The sequence below is a fragment of the Daucus carota genome, chromosome 1 (assembly GCF_001625215.2).
Source record: "Daucus carota subsp. sativus chromosome 1, DH1 v3.0, whole genome shotgun sequence".
Lineage (NCBI taxonomy): Eukaryota > Viridiplantae > Streptophyta > Magnoliopsida > Apiales > Apiaceae > Daucus > Daucus carota.
In genome coordinates, this window is record NC_030381.2 from 42257311 (window position 1) to 42274332 (window position 17022).

Here is a 17022-nt window from a genome sequence, read left to right on the forward strand (position 1 = left end):
ACCCACGGATTACATATTATATTATTTATCATCAACATAAATTTTGCCGGGTCAAAATTTCGCGGATGATGTATATTTTGTAACAAGAAAATCCTAAAAAATATAATATCTAACAAAGTATATTTAATAAAAAATATTGCTGTTAAACTTTAAAAGTCATATAATTTCATGGACGGACATTACAAGTATAAATACAAAAATAGTATTTTGTAATATTTTATTTGTAAAAGATTTAAGATTCTTGAATATATCTAAGATGTTGTCTATTGTTATAATCAATTTTATATTGATATAAAGAAACTAAAATAATTAGAATCTCCTAATAAAAGTATAGAAACAAAAACTCTAAACAAAAATAATTTCAATCAAAAATCCAACATTTGAATTTCACTAACAACGAACATTTATACTATACAATTTTAAAAGTATAGAAACAAAATTATATGTGTGACAACCTGGATCAAATCGCGAGTCTTTTTCCGAAAATCAGGTCAAGTCTCGAATTCCAAATCCGAAATTAAGTCGAAATATACTGGTTAACAATTTGGGTAATCCATAAACCCACCACATGCCCATCACATGCTCCCAAAGATAATGATTTATTGATGTAATTGGTAGTAGTACTTATAGAGCTAAAGTGTTAGGTGGGAATGAAGTGTTACAGTATGATTCAAATATTTTTTGATGTCTACAAGAAAGGGATCATATAAATTCATCTTTAAGATGAAGAAAACAAATGGGAAAATGCAAAACCCGTCCACCTTCCTAAACCTATTTGAAGCAGAGATTTTTTGACCATAATTTGTTGTAAAATTAAGATGTTACGATTCCACTAAAATAAGATGAAAATTAGTAAAAACTCTATATTAAACAACATTAAATATTACTTTTAATTGAGTCCAATATTTATTCAAACCCCCGATTCAATAAATTATTATTATACAGTTATTCGAAATTTTGAACTTTAAAACATGTAGAATTGTTAAAAAACAAACAAACCTAGAACAAAATACATGAAAGGAAACGTGTTTGTTTGCAATTTTCAACCAGAGCAATACGAATGAAGTTTTCATTGTCCTTTCTGGTCAAAGTACTACGGTAAAAGTAATATTTATATTAATATATATCAATGTCTATATATCAATGTCTTCATCTTATCCTCTGTCGTCCCAGGTTTTGGGTTCGACCCTGTCTCACCCCGAGAGTTTCGTAGAACAGATACTTATTTGTAAAGTTATAAGCCATAAAAAAAAAAAAATATATCTTCAGAGTTCTGACGCTTCATGATCTATTCCAGCTTTAAAAAATAAAAACAAGTTCAAGGTATGCAAAAGGCTGGGCGATAACTGAGACCCTGTTAACACGGAGGAGCTGTACGAAACATGAAATTTTAAAATAAATAGACACCCAGCGATGAAAAAGTTGTTAACAGTTGGACGAATCGAGTTTCCATGCGTGAAGTAACTGCTAGCGCACCATGCAAACAATGTTTGCTATTAAAACCGGGAGATTATCTCCGACATACTCCCTCCCTCCTGTTTATATTAGAGGATGGTGCTCGACCAGTTTAATATTTTTATAAGATATATTTTGATTAGTTATTATAACTTTTTTGAATAAAAATTTGATATTTAAATTTAAATTTTTATAAAAATTGTTTTTAAAATTAAGTTATGCAACTATATTTTATATGTGTCTTAGAATACATGTCAAGTAATTAAAAATACTCCGTTTCAAAAAAAAATAATTAAAAATACTATAAATAAATGAGAGAGGGTATAAAAAAAACTATAGAAAAATAAGGGACCAGAGGGAGTATCCCTTTTTAAATGTACAAACGTGGCTAGTTTTTATATATGAAAAAAATTGCCATGCTAGTTATAAAAGAAAATGTTAGGATATTAATTTCATAGCGAGTTTGCAATTCAGATGCAATCTACTATATTTGCAGATATTATAAAAAGAGAAGTTATGGATTTTCATAATTAATAACTAGAATTGATATGAAATTTAAGGGGTTGTATTCGATTTGGATTTTAATACATTGTTTTTATGTATGGATTTAAATTGTATGTGATTTTGATTTTATGTGGATTCCTGATAATAGAATTTGTATAAATTCTTTAGGATTTAAGCACAATACTTCAAAATCTCATGGATTTTGATGAGATTTCAAAAAACTTAAAATTCATCAAGAAATCTCACAAAATCTATCATTTTATGAAATGCAAAAAAAAATCCACATTTGAATACCATAATGGATTTTAAACAATCCTGAATATCAGCAGATTTTAAAGAATAATTTTAAATCCTAATTGAATACCACCAGATTTTGTAGTATAATTTAAAATCACAATTGAATGTCTCAAGATTTTAATGGATTTTAAACAATCTCAATTGAATACTCTCAGATTTCATGAATGGAAAAAATTATTTTAAAATCCCAATCCAATACACTCATATTATTATCGGTTTATTTTTTATAAGTGTTGGATTATATTAATCTTAAACTTCTGATTTATTAGAGAATGAGTTTTCTCCTACTATTTGATAATTATTTATAAATTTATTTTAAAAAAACACACACGCACGCACGTATATTTCCCGCAACCAACATCCGGTTTAACCTTGCAAGTCGTAATCCTAATAATTTTACTATTCATTATTGAAATTAAATTTTAAAGTTATGTTCACTTTAATGAAAGGAAACAAAAACTTTTAATATATTTTATTTTGAAAAAAAAAGAAGGAATGTGATAATAGGATTAAATAAGATTAATTTAGATTCTTATATGGATTAGATTTTAGTTTTAATTGTTAAAATAAAATAATTAAAAAATAGATATTTTAAATATTTTCTCCAATTAACTCCAATTAAAATACAAATTCAGTTCACAAGGAGCTGGAGCATACCAGCTAGGGGTGTAAATGAGCCGAGCCAAGCGGAGCCCAAATCTAGAGTGCTCGTGTATCGTTTGTTAAAAAAAATTAGCGAACTCAAGCTCGAGCCAAAAATATTGTTTGAGGATGGACTCATTAAGGACTAACTCTGTTCACGAACGGTTCGCGAACAGCTGAGGAACATGTCTCACGAGCTGTCTCGCGAGCTTTTGCTCACAAACCGCTCATTAACTTACGCTCACGAACATGTCTCACGAATTTTTGCTCACCAACCGCTCATTAATTTTGTTTACGAGCTTGTTTAACAAACTTTGCTAACGAGTTAACTTATGCTCATAAATTTATTACGAGTTTGTTTGTTATTTAATTTAACTAAAAAAATAAATTAAAATTCTAATAATATTTTAATTTATGCTCAAAAGAATCATAAATTCATAATAACTACGCTCACGAGTCATGCTCACGAGTCAAGTTCACAGTCCGAGTTCACGAACTCATAATTCGAACTTGTTCGTGAACTATCGAATCGAACTCTACTGTGCTCAAGTTCAGCTCGTTTATAAAACGAACTTCAAAATTGTGCTCAAGATCGACTCGTTTATGAATCGAGCTGAGCTCGAACCGAGTTTTTTCCGAATCGAACACCGAGCGATTATCGAGTGTATCAACTCATTTACAGCGATTATGCCAGCAACTTTTATTCTTGTGGTCACGTCACAATCGAAAGTAGAGGCCCATCACCCATGCGTACTGGATTTCACAATAACTTTTGGGCCAATTAGTTTTGGGCTCTGATGTGTGAATGTGAGTCACTATACACCAACGTTCAACTTGTTTCGAGTCACTGACGGCCGACGGGACACCCACTCATCTACTAGTTGCATTTCCCCGTCCCGGCAGGCACATAAATAACAATTGACAACACAGTACATCTTTAATTATTGCCACCAAATTCTGGGTATTATATTCTCTCAAAAGGAAAATTTGGACATTAAATGAGAAATGATTTTTATTATTATTAAAATATCTTATCTCACTACTATATTAATATGCCAATTCATTTTAAAGATTAGGAGCATCTCCACCACAATTAGCTAAAAGTTAACAGACAAATCATGATATATTTAAATAAAATTTATCGAACTTATAAAACGTTATGCTCGGATGGGGATGACCGTATCAATATAGTGCTTTAATAATCAAATTTTTAGTATTTTGATACCGATAACTAAAAAAATACATGATTATAAACAATTTTAATACTTTGATACTAATATGGAGTCTTGTTTATTTGAATTCAGTAACATGATCAAAATTTCATTGAGTTATCTCGTAAGTCAGATTATTTGAGTTTTAGAGATTAAAAAGAATAATTTTGATGATAATGTAATTCTATTGTTAAGATGATCATTACATTACAAAATCTATAACAGCATATTAATAATTATTATTATAATTATTATTAAGTTAAAAAATATACGATGATAATCAAATTCGAGTTGTTTTACGAATTAAATTGTTTGAATTTTAAAATCTAAGATGTATAATTTTGTTAACTACTGTTGATGAGATAATTATTATATTAAAAAAAAATTCTTGATCCACATGAAAGTCTTTTCATAGTTGTATATCAATAATTCTTATTATATAAAAAATTTATATGATGATAATCAAATTTTATTACTTTAATATTTGATAATTCTAATGATGTTCTACTAAAAATGAATTTTGTTTATTAATAAAAAGTATAGATATGGATAATATGGATTTGACTATTACTATCAATATGAACTCCTTATTTATTTGAATTTTGAAGTATGATAGGATTTTTAAGAGTTGTTCCATACATTAAATTATTTGAGTTTTAAAAATTAAAATGAATAATTTTGTTAACTATTTAACCCTGTTGATGACATAGTTCTAAAAATACGAAATTCTAACCAATAAAAACCAGACAAAACCAAACAATCTCGCTTAGAGCAGGGTATGTGGACTGTGGAGGGTAAAATGTACGCAGACTATGCGTCTACTCATTTAGAGTAAGGATACTGTTTCCGTGAGAACCCCGCCTTAGTGCAAGACATAATTTTGTGTGAAATATAAATGGACTGTACCTTGGCCCATGATTTCGAATACATGGGACTTACCTCTGTCGGGAATGCTTCTGTCCATGAATGATGTGAGCCGTTGCGTCAGAGCAGAATGTCAAAACACCCGAAACCTCTTTGCCGCTAGCTAATTCATCTATCAATAAATGATGTGAGCCTCGTAACCAATATAGAAGTCTCTTCATAATATTACAATAATAATCATAAAGTCCTAATCAATATTGAAGTAGTTTGCATACTTTTGCGTGAGCTCGTGGGTTTACCTGGTGCGCACCCGAAGGGTAGCGGCTGCGGGTTACTACGTTAAAAAAAATATTATAAAATCCTAATCGATATTAAAGTATTTAATTATAAGAATCCTTATCAAAATGGGAGTCTTTTTACAATAGTTTGTTGATAATGATAAAAGGATAATCAATATGAAAGTCTTTTCATAATAATATATAATGATTATCAAAACAAATAATTTTATTAGCGAAAGTCTTATTATATTATAATATAATGATTACTAAAACGAATAATTTTATTAGTGATTTAACTATGTTGATGGAATAGCTGATATATTAAAAAATTCTAACCAATATAGAAATCTTTTCGCAATAGTACAATAATAATCATAAAATCCTAACTAAAATTAAAGTATTTAATTATAAAATCATAATTAATATAGAAGTTTTTTCATAATAGTATCATACTAATTATAAAATCCTAATAATACAAAAGTCATTTCATAACAGTATAATTAATGATTATTATTAAACAGAAAATTAGATGATCATAACTAAATTTTTTAGTTTCCGTGTCTAAAACATGAAGAGAGGGAGTATAATTTAACATTTGGTGACAACTGACTATGAAAAGAATATTATGAATGCAGTATTGCATTGTAGTTATATTTGTTAGAAGCCCAACTCAAGACACTTGAACACATTTTTATTCCATTTGTGAATAAAAAGCTACGTCTTCGTAAGCCCAAATTATCCAGATAAAAATCCCAGCCGAGAGCCATTACAAAACTACACAATCACAGACAAAACATACATACCAAACATGCAAATACACTCAACTACTCAAGACGTACTTGAGCCAGCTTGACTAGTTATTAAGGTTTAAAGAAGCTCCCTTCGACACCAGTGTGAATCACAACATAAGCCCCCGCAGCAACTAGTAACACACTTACACACACTCCGAGGACACCTAGAATCCAGTTTAGCCACCAAACTGAAGAATAAACCTTGGGTTTCTTGATAATGAGCCACATGAAACATGGATAAGCCAATGTCACGGGCAAGTATATCCCGCCAATCAGACCCGAAAAGCTTCCTTGAAACGGCATTGCCACGGCTACAAAGAAACAGAAGTATCCGAATAATGTTCGGAGAATGACTCGGAGCCACCAGGGACAAGGTTTCTTCATCCTACTTACGTATGTTGATTCCATGTCATCGAACATTGGCATGGCGTATATTTGAAATGTGCTCAATCCGTTGATTATCACGAACATGTTTATAAGTCCTATCAAGCCTTTTGCGGTGTCTTGTCCGTGGAACAAGTATAAAGCTGTCAGGATCCCACCGTTTGCCGGAATCTAGTGATCAAAATATACAAAAATGTGAAAATGTGTTAGCCAGACATGGAAAAAAAAAAGTCCCATTTTATGGTTGGAAAGTTTTTTGATTACAGGGTAGTCATGATTATAGGCGGACAAAACTTGTGTCTAGGTCCTCTGACACTTGAGGACCCAAAATTTTTAAATTATTTATATAATTTTGTATGAAATATGCTGTCCATAAATTAGGGTCCCAAAAACTGATTTTGACTAGAGTCTCGTAAATCTCAGGACCGTCCTGTTTGATTTTGTGTTTGAGAAAATTAAAATGAACTTACCATCTGGCCATATGTCCAATAACCACCTATTGCAAGAGGGAATAAGCACATTAGTATGATCGCGTAGGAGACCTTGACTCCTTTCCACATAGGCACTCGTGAAGGTTGCTTCTCACTTGAAGGCATTGTGGCCTGCAACAATTTCTGTTATTATTTACTGATAATTTTAATTAAGCAATACATATATGGAGTACTATCAGTCAATGATTCTGGTACAGGGCACATTTTCTAAACAAAAAATATTGTACCTATCAAAACACAAAATTTTATTTAATATTTGAGGAAGTTATCTCAGATTCCCTAATCTCATGATTAAATCTAGTAAAGAGATTATATCTGTACCTGAATTTCAAGAACAAGGTTGTGACCTCTGAATGCAAAAGCAATAATCCCAACAGCATTAAGGATGTCAAAAATCTTCTGAATCTTGGAGCCAGAGAGCGTGGGATTGTATGACACTCCATGTATTCTGCCCTCGGCAACAGAGGTAATCCAGATCATGGTACAGTAACCTACGGCAGTGATGGCACCCACAAGAGAAATACCCGCAATAGAGTTCAAGTTTGGGAGCTGAGAAAGAATGACTGCAGCACTTGTGAAAACCAAGTACCATTCTGCACTAGTCAGCGGCGTCGTGCTACATGTCATGGGATTGCAAACAATCTGGAAAAATCTCTCGCATGATGATCCTCCTATCATGATAAGCGTCGTACATGTTCCCATGGACAGGTAACCAATTGGAAATAGGGCTATAACTTTGCTCAACTTTTCACCTGATCATCCATTTATATATTCCTTGTTAATTAAAAAAAAATAAAATACTATGAGTATAAACAGAACACAGACCACTGCAGACAGTTCATTTTGAAATCGTACAATTAGACAGAACTGTATGTTACTAGAATTGCTACCACCATAATCAAAGTGTTTAATTTTTTTAGAGGTAATATTATTACCGAAAGCTGCGTTTGCCAGCTGCATATACCGGCTGTAGCGTACTTCTTTTTCGAAGTCTTCATGGAGTTGCACCAACAGGTATAGGGTGTAAAGTTGCCACACAAACGCTAGTGTCAATAGTATGATTGCCCATGTCCTGAAATCAAACAGGAGACGTATTTTGTTTACTAATTGTCCTCAGATTAATTTCAATTATAATCCTAGGGTCGCGCTCTATGGAGAACACGTTTTAGTGTGAGAACACTATTATTCTGCTGCAGAACAAGACAACATTAAAAAAATAAAATAACTGCAAAACAGTGTTCAGCACTTTTTGAAAAGTGCAGAGCAACTGTTCTCACAACCAAAATGTTCTCACTTGAATCGCTGCCTGTAGTCCTATTTATTGTATTACCAACTAGGAGTGGAATTTAGTTGATCTTGAAAACACAAATTACAAAAAATTGATCTAGAGTTGATCCTGAAAACACAAATAATGAACTAAACTACGTTGAAAGTTGAAGTGGACAACTAATTTGATTTTTCTTTTCGAAAGTAAATTTTAAACGGATAGAATGATTAATCAGATACACAAGCTGGAAATCTGTAACGAAGTTGTGCTACTTACCAGCCAAGATATGTGAAGGCGACAGGGAGCACGAGGGCTTGGATTCCGATACCAGAAGACAGAGTATGAAAAGCAGCATAATAAGCATTTCCATTTCGTGACTGAGTAATGGGGAGCCAAGCGTCTTTAGGGTCGAGTTTTACAAAGTTAAGAGCCTTCCTAATCGGGCTCCCTAAAGGAGTCAGGAACCTTGGAGTCGTCAAGAACCTCGGTGTCCGGGCTCCCCTGGCGCTGGGAGTCTGCGCTTGTGAAGCTGGAGCCGATATTATGTATGGCGAAGGTATGGATATAGGAGCTGGTGCCTTTCGTTTCGGGGTCCTAGGCGCTGAGACCCCGGGAGTCGAGGCTTCTGATTTCACTTCCGGGGTCACACCAGTACTGGTGCTCAACTCCAAATCAACCTCATGACCCATTTTGCTGATCCGAATTTTTAGTGATCAAGCAGTTAACTAAGTGCAAGTTGCTAACAACTAATAAGAAGCTCTGTGTATGGTTGTATTATGAATGCTTTATAAATTTATGAAGAGTGAGCTATGATGTTACCTGCACATAGTTTTTTTATTACAGTGCAGAGGACTTGTAATCTTCTACTGAAATGCTCCTACTTATAGTGAAGTAGTGACAGATATTATCAGGGGAATAGTGATAAGAATGGACTTGGAGCATTAGTCAATCTAAGTGGCATTGTGTGAAAATGAGGGGGGCATGTTTCTAGATTAAAATTTTGTGTTAGTGCTCTTATGTTTGTTTGAAAATACAGTTGACAACTTGACTGTGCTGTTCCACAAACCGCAGTCTTTCTTCTTCGATCCGAATGGAGTAGATCTTTTGTAAGCTTACGTTTCGAGACTTTTAGGTATGTGCACCTGTTGGTCGTGCTTCAAGTCTTTCGGAGCCATTTCGGTGATTGGCATTCTTTCATGACAAATTTCCATACATTTTACGGTTGTTGTTTAAGTTTTTCAGGGCAACTCTGATTGATATTCTTTCGTGACAAATTTGTCCCACAATGAAAAATATCATTTGTAACATTTATTTTTCAAAAATTACATTTTTGGACTATAGATCTTTTATCAAAACCATAATTTAAGCTTCCTCCACTCAGGCGCCTAGCAGCTTTCACATTTTCCTGGAATTTTACTTTTGACAAATAAAAACATTAACTAGACCTCCGTAAATGAGTGTTATGCGTTTACCTGTGCCACATGATGAGTACGTGATGCATGCCAAGGTTTGAAAGTAGAGCATTGTTTATTTGGCCCAACTGCTCTCACTAGTCTTCCAAACTAAATGATAAACTACAATATTTGCCGTATATAGCATTATAACGTATCAATTAATTTTTATTAGAAACCGTTTGATTCTTAACCTAATCTTATATATATACAAATACGAGGACACACGCCCTCATTTTTAACTTTGTGCTGTCTCTAGACTCTAGGAATATATATACATGCATGATTAACTTTACGGTGAGCTTCCCGGAAAAAAAAAACTTTACGGCCGAGCTTAAAATAATACTGCATACGATATATATATTTCTATGAAGCAATTTCAAATTTCGGATCGTAAATTGTCTTTATGTATAATGTATAAATTGTGTATATTGTTTTTTTATACCGTTCATATTCTGGAATAACAAATAGAGGGGTGATTTACAGATAATTGATTAATTATAGTTTATTTATATTCTAATTTTTAACTGATTTGTAAAATATAATAATGTTTGGATGCTCTTCTTTAGCATCTTAAAATATTGTGCAGGTAAAAAAAGGTTAATCGAAAAAGAGAGAGTAAATGATCACCGGTATACAGTTTAAAGAGTATAGTAATCTTAAGATTATACATAATTTTATTTCTTGGGCGGCATTGTTCATATATAGTTATAGTCTATCATATTTGACCATATATTTTTGCCGAATTTATGGATGACATCACTCATTAACTTTAAATAATGTATTAGGTGTAGACTAAAGATTACACTCTAATATTTAAAGATGAAAAGGACGTGCATAAAATGTTAGTGACGACTAATGAGTGTGTATTCGCTGGGAAGGCTCCTTCTTAGCTTAGGTAATATACGAATAATTGTCCGTTTATTACTGTCCGTATGCTTTTTATTTCCATCATAATCGGTGATATAGTACGTGGTATGCGAGCGATGTCGTAAAAGGAAGCAAAAGATGAAGATGCTCAAGTCTGAACAACGATATTCATGTGTTTCATTACTTGTTTCTGCTTTGTGTTGTTTCACATGCGCCTGGTTGCCAATTATGAACTTGGTAGGCTCAAGTAGCGAAATCGACCAGAGTTATCGAGACGTACAAGTTCAAATACTACACCAATATACGATAGATTAATTTGAAAGTTCAAAAACTTGATGGTTATTATCGGATCTCAAGTTAAAGGTATTAGAAAGAACCAAACTCCCACTTACTCGAAAATTCATTTTGGTAGATTTTTATTACTTTCTTTACCTGTCCATGAATGATTAATATAAAATTTTATGGAAGTTTCTGGATTTTCTTTAAGCCGGTCACACGGAGTTTCTAAGCACTGGATTTTATGATATTTAAAGAACTTCCGGTATGTCTGAGATCATACACCAAATTCGAACCTTGTATACGGAAAAAACTTTGAGTAATGGAGAAATTAGAAGTAATATTTCCTTAAACAATTTGAAGAACATGCACTCATTTTAGGTTTTGATATCATTCAGACACTTAGTGATTTAGTTATGAGTAGTGCTAGGTGCACATAATTGTGTACAGAATTTTTGTACATAATGATGTGGCAAGTGATGTGGTGGGTTTTAATTGGGTTGTTGATGTAAATGCAGGGGGCTCATTCCAATTAAAACCCACCACATGTCATTATGTACATATTTTTGTACACAATTATGTGCACTAAGCATTTTCTTTTAGTTATAAGCGAACCGAATTCCTTTTCGATTAACTGAAACTGAATTAGTAAAAAAAATCACTACCAAAAACTAAACATTCGATTTTTAACTGAAATCGAAATAATAGTTCGGTTATACCGAGAACCGGATTTTAAAACCAAAGTTAATTAAGATAAAATGCAAAAATTGAAAAAGAAATAATCAGACACTTTAAGTTTACAATCAGAATACAATCAGAATACAGAATTTAGAATATTAAAGTCCACATATCTATACATTTAAGTTTACAGCAGATACAGATGCGTAGAAGAGAATGATGCATGCAAGAACAAACCACCTTAATTATCCTAGCCATGGTTGCAGTTGCACCTACTTAACTGGACTTATGTAGATATTGTATATATGCAACTATGTGTGTGCAGTGTGTGTAAGGAAATGGAGATGCAAGAAAAGAAAATGTGCAACTTGAAAAGTATATGTGTCTGGTTGGAATCGAATCAAATGGATACTGATGGAGTTACAAGCGATAATGTAGTTGTAGCTAACGGTGAATCGAATTGAAATTGTGGTCATGTTCTGTACCTATCTGTCTGATCATAATTCATAGGTAAGAGAAAGATAGTTTATATTTTAATAATAGTAATAATTTATAATTTTATAAAAAATTCGGCTATTAACTTGGTTTTTCGGATAACCGCGGTTATGAAAAACAAAAAAACTGAATTTCATAAATTTTGCTATCAAAAACTAAATCAAAATATAAAATTTGATTAACCGAATCGAATTATTTCAATTATTTGATATAATTATCAATTAACCGAACCAAACACACACCCGCTGCGGATGACCTTGGGCCTTAGTCCTATGCGCTTACACCACTAATGAATTTTTCATAAACACAAAGTATGTCACAATTTTAGTGCACATAGACAGATAGCGCTTTCTTGAATAACATTTCAATATTTGGCATTTTCATAAGCAACTTCATCTCATTTTATATGAAAATGTATAATATAATATTATATGAGTCATGTTCAGGAGAGAACCATTAAAAAAAGAACCCATAAAACTTTAACTTTATTTTTAGTATTAGTTAGAGTTCAACGGCAGAATTTCACATGCAAAAAATGTCAATATCTATGTTTTATATTTTAAAATTAATTTTCAACAAACACCACGATGGAAAAAACATGAAAAAAACATTTATTTAGATTTAGATCCTAAAAATTTATTTAAAATTTAGGATTCTGCAGCAGAACCTTAATGGTTCTATATTCTATTTTAAGAACTGGTTCCCTCTTGAGCGCAACACTATATTATATTATAAAAATAATATTTTTTTACATCATTGGTTACATAAAATACAGTTGACATCTTAGTTTATGTGATGTCAAATTTTAACATCTTAAGTTGATATCTTTTCACTTCACTAAACATCTCAATTGACACACTTATATTTGCAGAGTGGTGACAAAAATATTTTATGACGTTAACATTGTCTTGACATCCATTATTAGAGATTTCTTAATAGTAAACTGAAGTATAAATCTGTGATTTCGGTAAAAAGAAACTTTATGTAATTAAAACTTCATGCTTGAACAAGCGGAGAGAGTACGTAGTTGATGATAATTCTGTCCCTCGACAAATTATTTGGCCCGATCCTGACCGCACTCTTCATTCTTCTTGGACATCTTGAACATTAACACTACGCTAAGTCACTAGCCAGTCATGCGCAGAGGAAAATATCGAAGCAATTTTTTAATTTTAATTTATTTTGCATGTTAGCAAATATATTGATGCACTAGTTGCATTTTATCGGATGATAACAGGAATTTGGAAGTTGCCAAGAAATTTCGAGGTCACGGGGTAAAGTGTGAGACAGAATTATGATCTTTTAGGTTTAGTAAATACTAGTTGATAACCCGTGCCAAGCACGGGTCTAAATAAAACTTTAAATTTTGTTATTTGTTGGAAGAATAAATGAATAATGTCTTTTTTTAATTACATTATCATATTTTTATTATACATATTTAAACTATTATTTTTAAATGATATATAAATTATTATTTAACATAAGACTTTCTATATATTAAAATTTGATCCTACTTTAAATTTATTGCATAAGGTCCCTGTTCTATAAAGTCCACGAAATAAGAGTATTGGCGTACAAAATTATTTAAAAATAATCTACTCGTTTCAATTTTCATTTTTTAGTCTACAATATTTGTAAACATCTGACAATTTGCGGGTTATGTTCTACAATATAATCGTTGCAATCAAAAGATAAAACAATTATATTATAAATCACTAAACACTATATATATTCTAAATTATAACTCATAAGTAGAATAATGATCTTAATGATTGTTAATGTTGAAAGATGTTAATGATTAATTAATAATTATAGCTCAGTGGTAAAGATCTTATTCTCTGTCGTCCCAGGTCATGGGTTCGACCCTGGCTCACCCCGAGAGTTTCGTAGACTATAAGCCATATTTGTCAAAAACTACTTAAAGATGGTAAATTATATATGAAATTTGAATAATTAAAGATATTATTTTTGACTAAATTAAAAGATTATAACTGGTACTTACTACGGTTTAAATACGGACTTTATGGAACTTAACTCTAACGGTATGTTTTATTTTAATAAAATTACTATGTTGTTTGATGATTTTTAAATTGTGAAAATAATATTCAAGATCAACACATATAAGTTCGTTTATAGCGTCTTTAATCTTGAATAAAAATTCGAAAAAAAATTTAAGTCGCAATTATTCTATTCATCTAATAGACAAACATTATATATAATTATAGTTGTAGTTTTTTTAATGGTGGTATTGTGGTTGTTTAATAAACTAATATTGTAGTTTGACAAAGTTAATTAACTTTTCAAAACTAATTTGATATCAAATATTTTGAAGTATGTCTTGTGTTTCGGTTTTTTATTATATGTTGCAATATGGACTATGACATCATTGTCTTTGAGTTTATATTTGTCAAATCAGTGTTACCACAACCTTATTCGTCTTTATCGCGATCTTCTGAAAACACTGAATGATAATAATTATTATTATTAAAAAATATATGATCAAATTTTTTGGTACTTTGGTATCAATATTGAATCTTGTTTATTTTAATTCTGAAATATGATAGAAATTTTATAAATCCTAAACATTATAGAAGTCTTTTAGTAGTAGAATAATATTAATTATAAAATTTTAACCAATACTGAAATTTTTAATAATAAAGTTTGAATCAATATAGAAGTCTTTTCATAATTGTATAATAATAATTATAAAATCCTAAAAATGTATAACAATAGCTATAAAATTCTAACAATATGAATTTTTTTCATAATTCTATAATGATTATTATTATTAAATAAAAAATTTATATAACATTGTCCTAATCAATATTGAAGTCTTTAATAATAAAATTCTAATCAATACAGAAGTCTTCTATTGTCCTAATTAATATTGAAGTCTTTAATTATATATAAAATTCTATTTATTATAAAAGTCTTTTGATAATAGTATAATAATGATTATAAAATCCTAATCAATATGAAAGTGACCAAATTTTGGTACTTTGGTACTTTTGGTACCGATGTTCCACCGAAACGTGGTTTCGCTTATTAATAAAGGGTATTGATGTGTAGGATTGGTAAAATTTGTGATCCGTGGATGCCATTATCTCATTACTCATATATAGACGCAGACTTCGCAGATTTAATTTGGTCATATCACGGTATGATCATCTTTCAACTTGTTTGTGGCTCACAGAGACTCGGTACAGATTACGCAAAATAAAAGCATGCACAGAAATGTATTCTCCAACAAGAATCAAGGACGAACCGGGACACATAAGATGAAGGTGCATCGGCCTTATGTCGGGACCGGTTAACCAACATTCAACTTCTTGACCATTCGATGAAGCGACATAGTACGTCCAACGCTTTTTAACGCCGCCGGACCGAAGAAAACATCCGGCGGTTAAAAAGCTCTGGACGGTTAAAAAGCTCTGGACAGACTTTGTCCAGCATTATTGATCCAACGGTCACCTAATTATGTGTTGGGTAAACCGTCCTTGGCATATGTATTGCCAAGACCGCTGCCCTTATCGAAATTATGACAGATTAGATGCATGACTCTTCTCAGAAACTGGGTTACGGTGGGAGTCAACATATATATTGATGCCTAATATATTCGGCGCGAAATTCTTCAATAAATTATAATTTTGGTTAGATGTCGTATATGTTTTATTTTTAACGTTGACATGCACCCAAACAAGGACAAGTCCATGTGACCATTTTAGCATGGATGAAATAAATAAAAAAATCGCTTTCCTTACTAACTAACACTATCAGTATATCAATTTGCTTAATTTGTCTCTCACTTTTGCATCGAAAGTTCAACAACTATGACATGATTAGCCCACATATTTTGTCTATTGCATTCCACTAGCTTCTGCTGAAATGAAACAACGAATCTCATAACCACTTGGCAACAAAGAATCAAAGAAAATGATGATATAAACAGCGGGTACGGGTACCCACGGGTACGGGTACCCGGCATCCGATGGTCACGAACATGTTAAATACAGTAACACACTAATTTATGATTGTTTAATACATATCCAGCTGTTGGGACGAGATACATCCCACTAAAAAGCGGAGGACATGTTATAAAGAATGTTATAATTATGGCATCGAGATATTCATTCAACGGTTACAAATCAATATATTATTCAACATGTCCCTGACAGCGGACTGCCGGGGACCGGTACCCGTCAAAAGTGCTTTTAGACATCATCACATGCTTTGCCTTGGCCAGGCCTCATAAATTTTGTTCTGCCAACTTTGAGTTAGCTCTTATCCATGAAATTTCGCTGTTAAGACCTTAATGTTGACATAACCATGTGCTGATAGATAGCAAGGAGACCTGTGATTGATTCGAAATCTGGCTTTGATCAAGGCCTGGAACATTGATCAAGTCAGGGTTCTAATCTTCTGATCTGGCTATGCTGTTGGAGGACATACAGGGTCCAATATACGACTCTGACAGCTACCGAAAACTGGCCTCTGACGTTCGACCAATCCAGTTGGCGATGACCGACTGAATTGAATTACTACTATGGCCTGGACAGTTTTTGATTCTCGAAATGAAGCTAACCATTTGTTTCTTTTTTATTGCATGGATTTTAAGTACTTTTGTGAACTTTTTAAAGATTACTAAGCTTGGAGCTTGGGACCATTCTCTCTGGCATCTGTTTAGCTGATGTGATCATAATAACAGATTTGAATACTTAAAAAATGCAATTTAGTGTGCAAGATTTCCCTTCTGATCATGACCCAGTATTTGCATATTATGTTACTATAACTGATTATATGGTGCACAAAATTTTCAGCATTCTAGTTTAAGAAATTCAAATGATTTCTACTGATGAAAGCGGCAAGAAGTGATAAAAGTGAAGTGCAGCTGGAGAATCTGTTTAGCACTCTACACCATTCATCTGTGTTATCAATTTTTTTAGCATGCAACATGATAATTATCAAAAATATGAACACAGCTGAATTGAATGTAATTAGGAGCCATTTCATTGCTGTATAAAGTATCAAGTTATAATTTTGTTAAGTAGTTACAAAGTTTGTGGGTAAG

General features: G+C 31.9%; 1 protein-coding gene across 1 annotated transcript; it reads right to left on the reverse strand.

Moving 5' to 3' along the window:
* Positions 1-5925: 5925 nt before the first annotated feature.
* LOC108215193 (lysine histidine transporter-like 8) lies at positions 5926-9057 on the reverse strand. Its single transcript, XM_017387618.2, has 5 exons — positions 8461-9057; positions 7853-7989; positions 7239-7669; positions 6897-7028; positions 5926-6597 (listed from the first exon to the last, which is right to left on the reverse strand). The coding sequence occupies exons 1-5, from the start codon at positions 8871-8873 to the stop codon at positions 6112-6114; spliced, it is 1599 nt and encodes a 532-aa protein (XP_017243107.1). The 5' UTR covers positions 8874-9057; the 3' UTR covers positions 5926-6111.
* Between the last annotated feature and the right edge of the window lie 7965 nt (positions 9058-17022).

Coding starts and splice junctions, on each gene's coding strand:
- LOC108215193 (XM_017387618.2), bottom strand. CDS start 8,873: ATGGGTCATGAGGTTGATTTGGAGTTGAGCACCAGTACTGGTGTGACC. Junction 7,990..8,460: donor GCCTTCACATATCTTGGCTG/GTAAGTAGCACA, acceptor GTTTGATTTCAG/GACATGGGCAATCATACTAT. Junction 7,029..7,238: donor ACCTTGTTCTTGAAATTCAG/GTACAGATATAA, acceptor AAATTGTTGCAG/GCCACAATGCCTTCAAGTGA.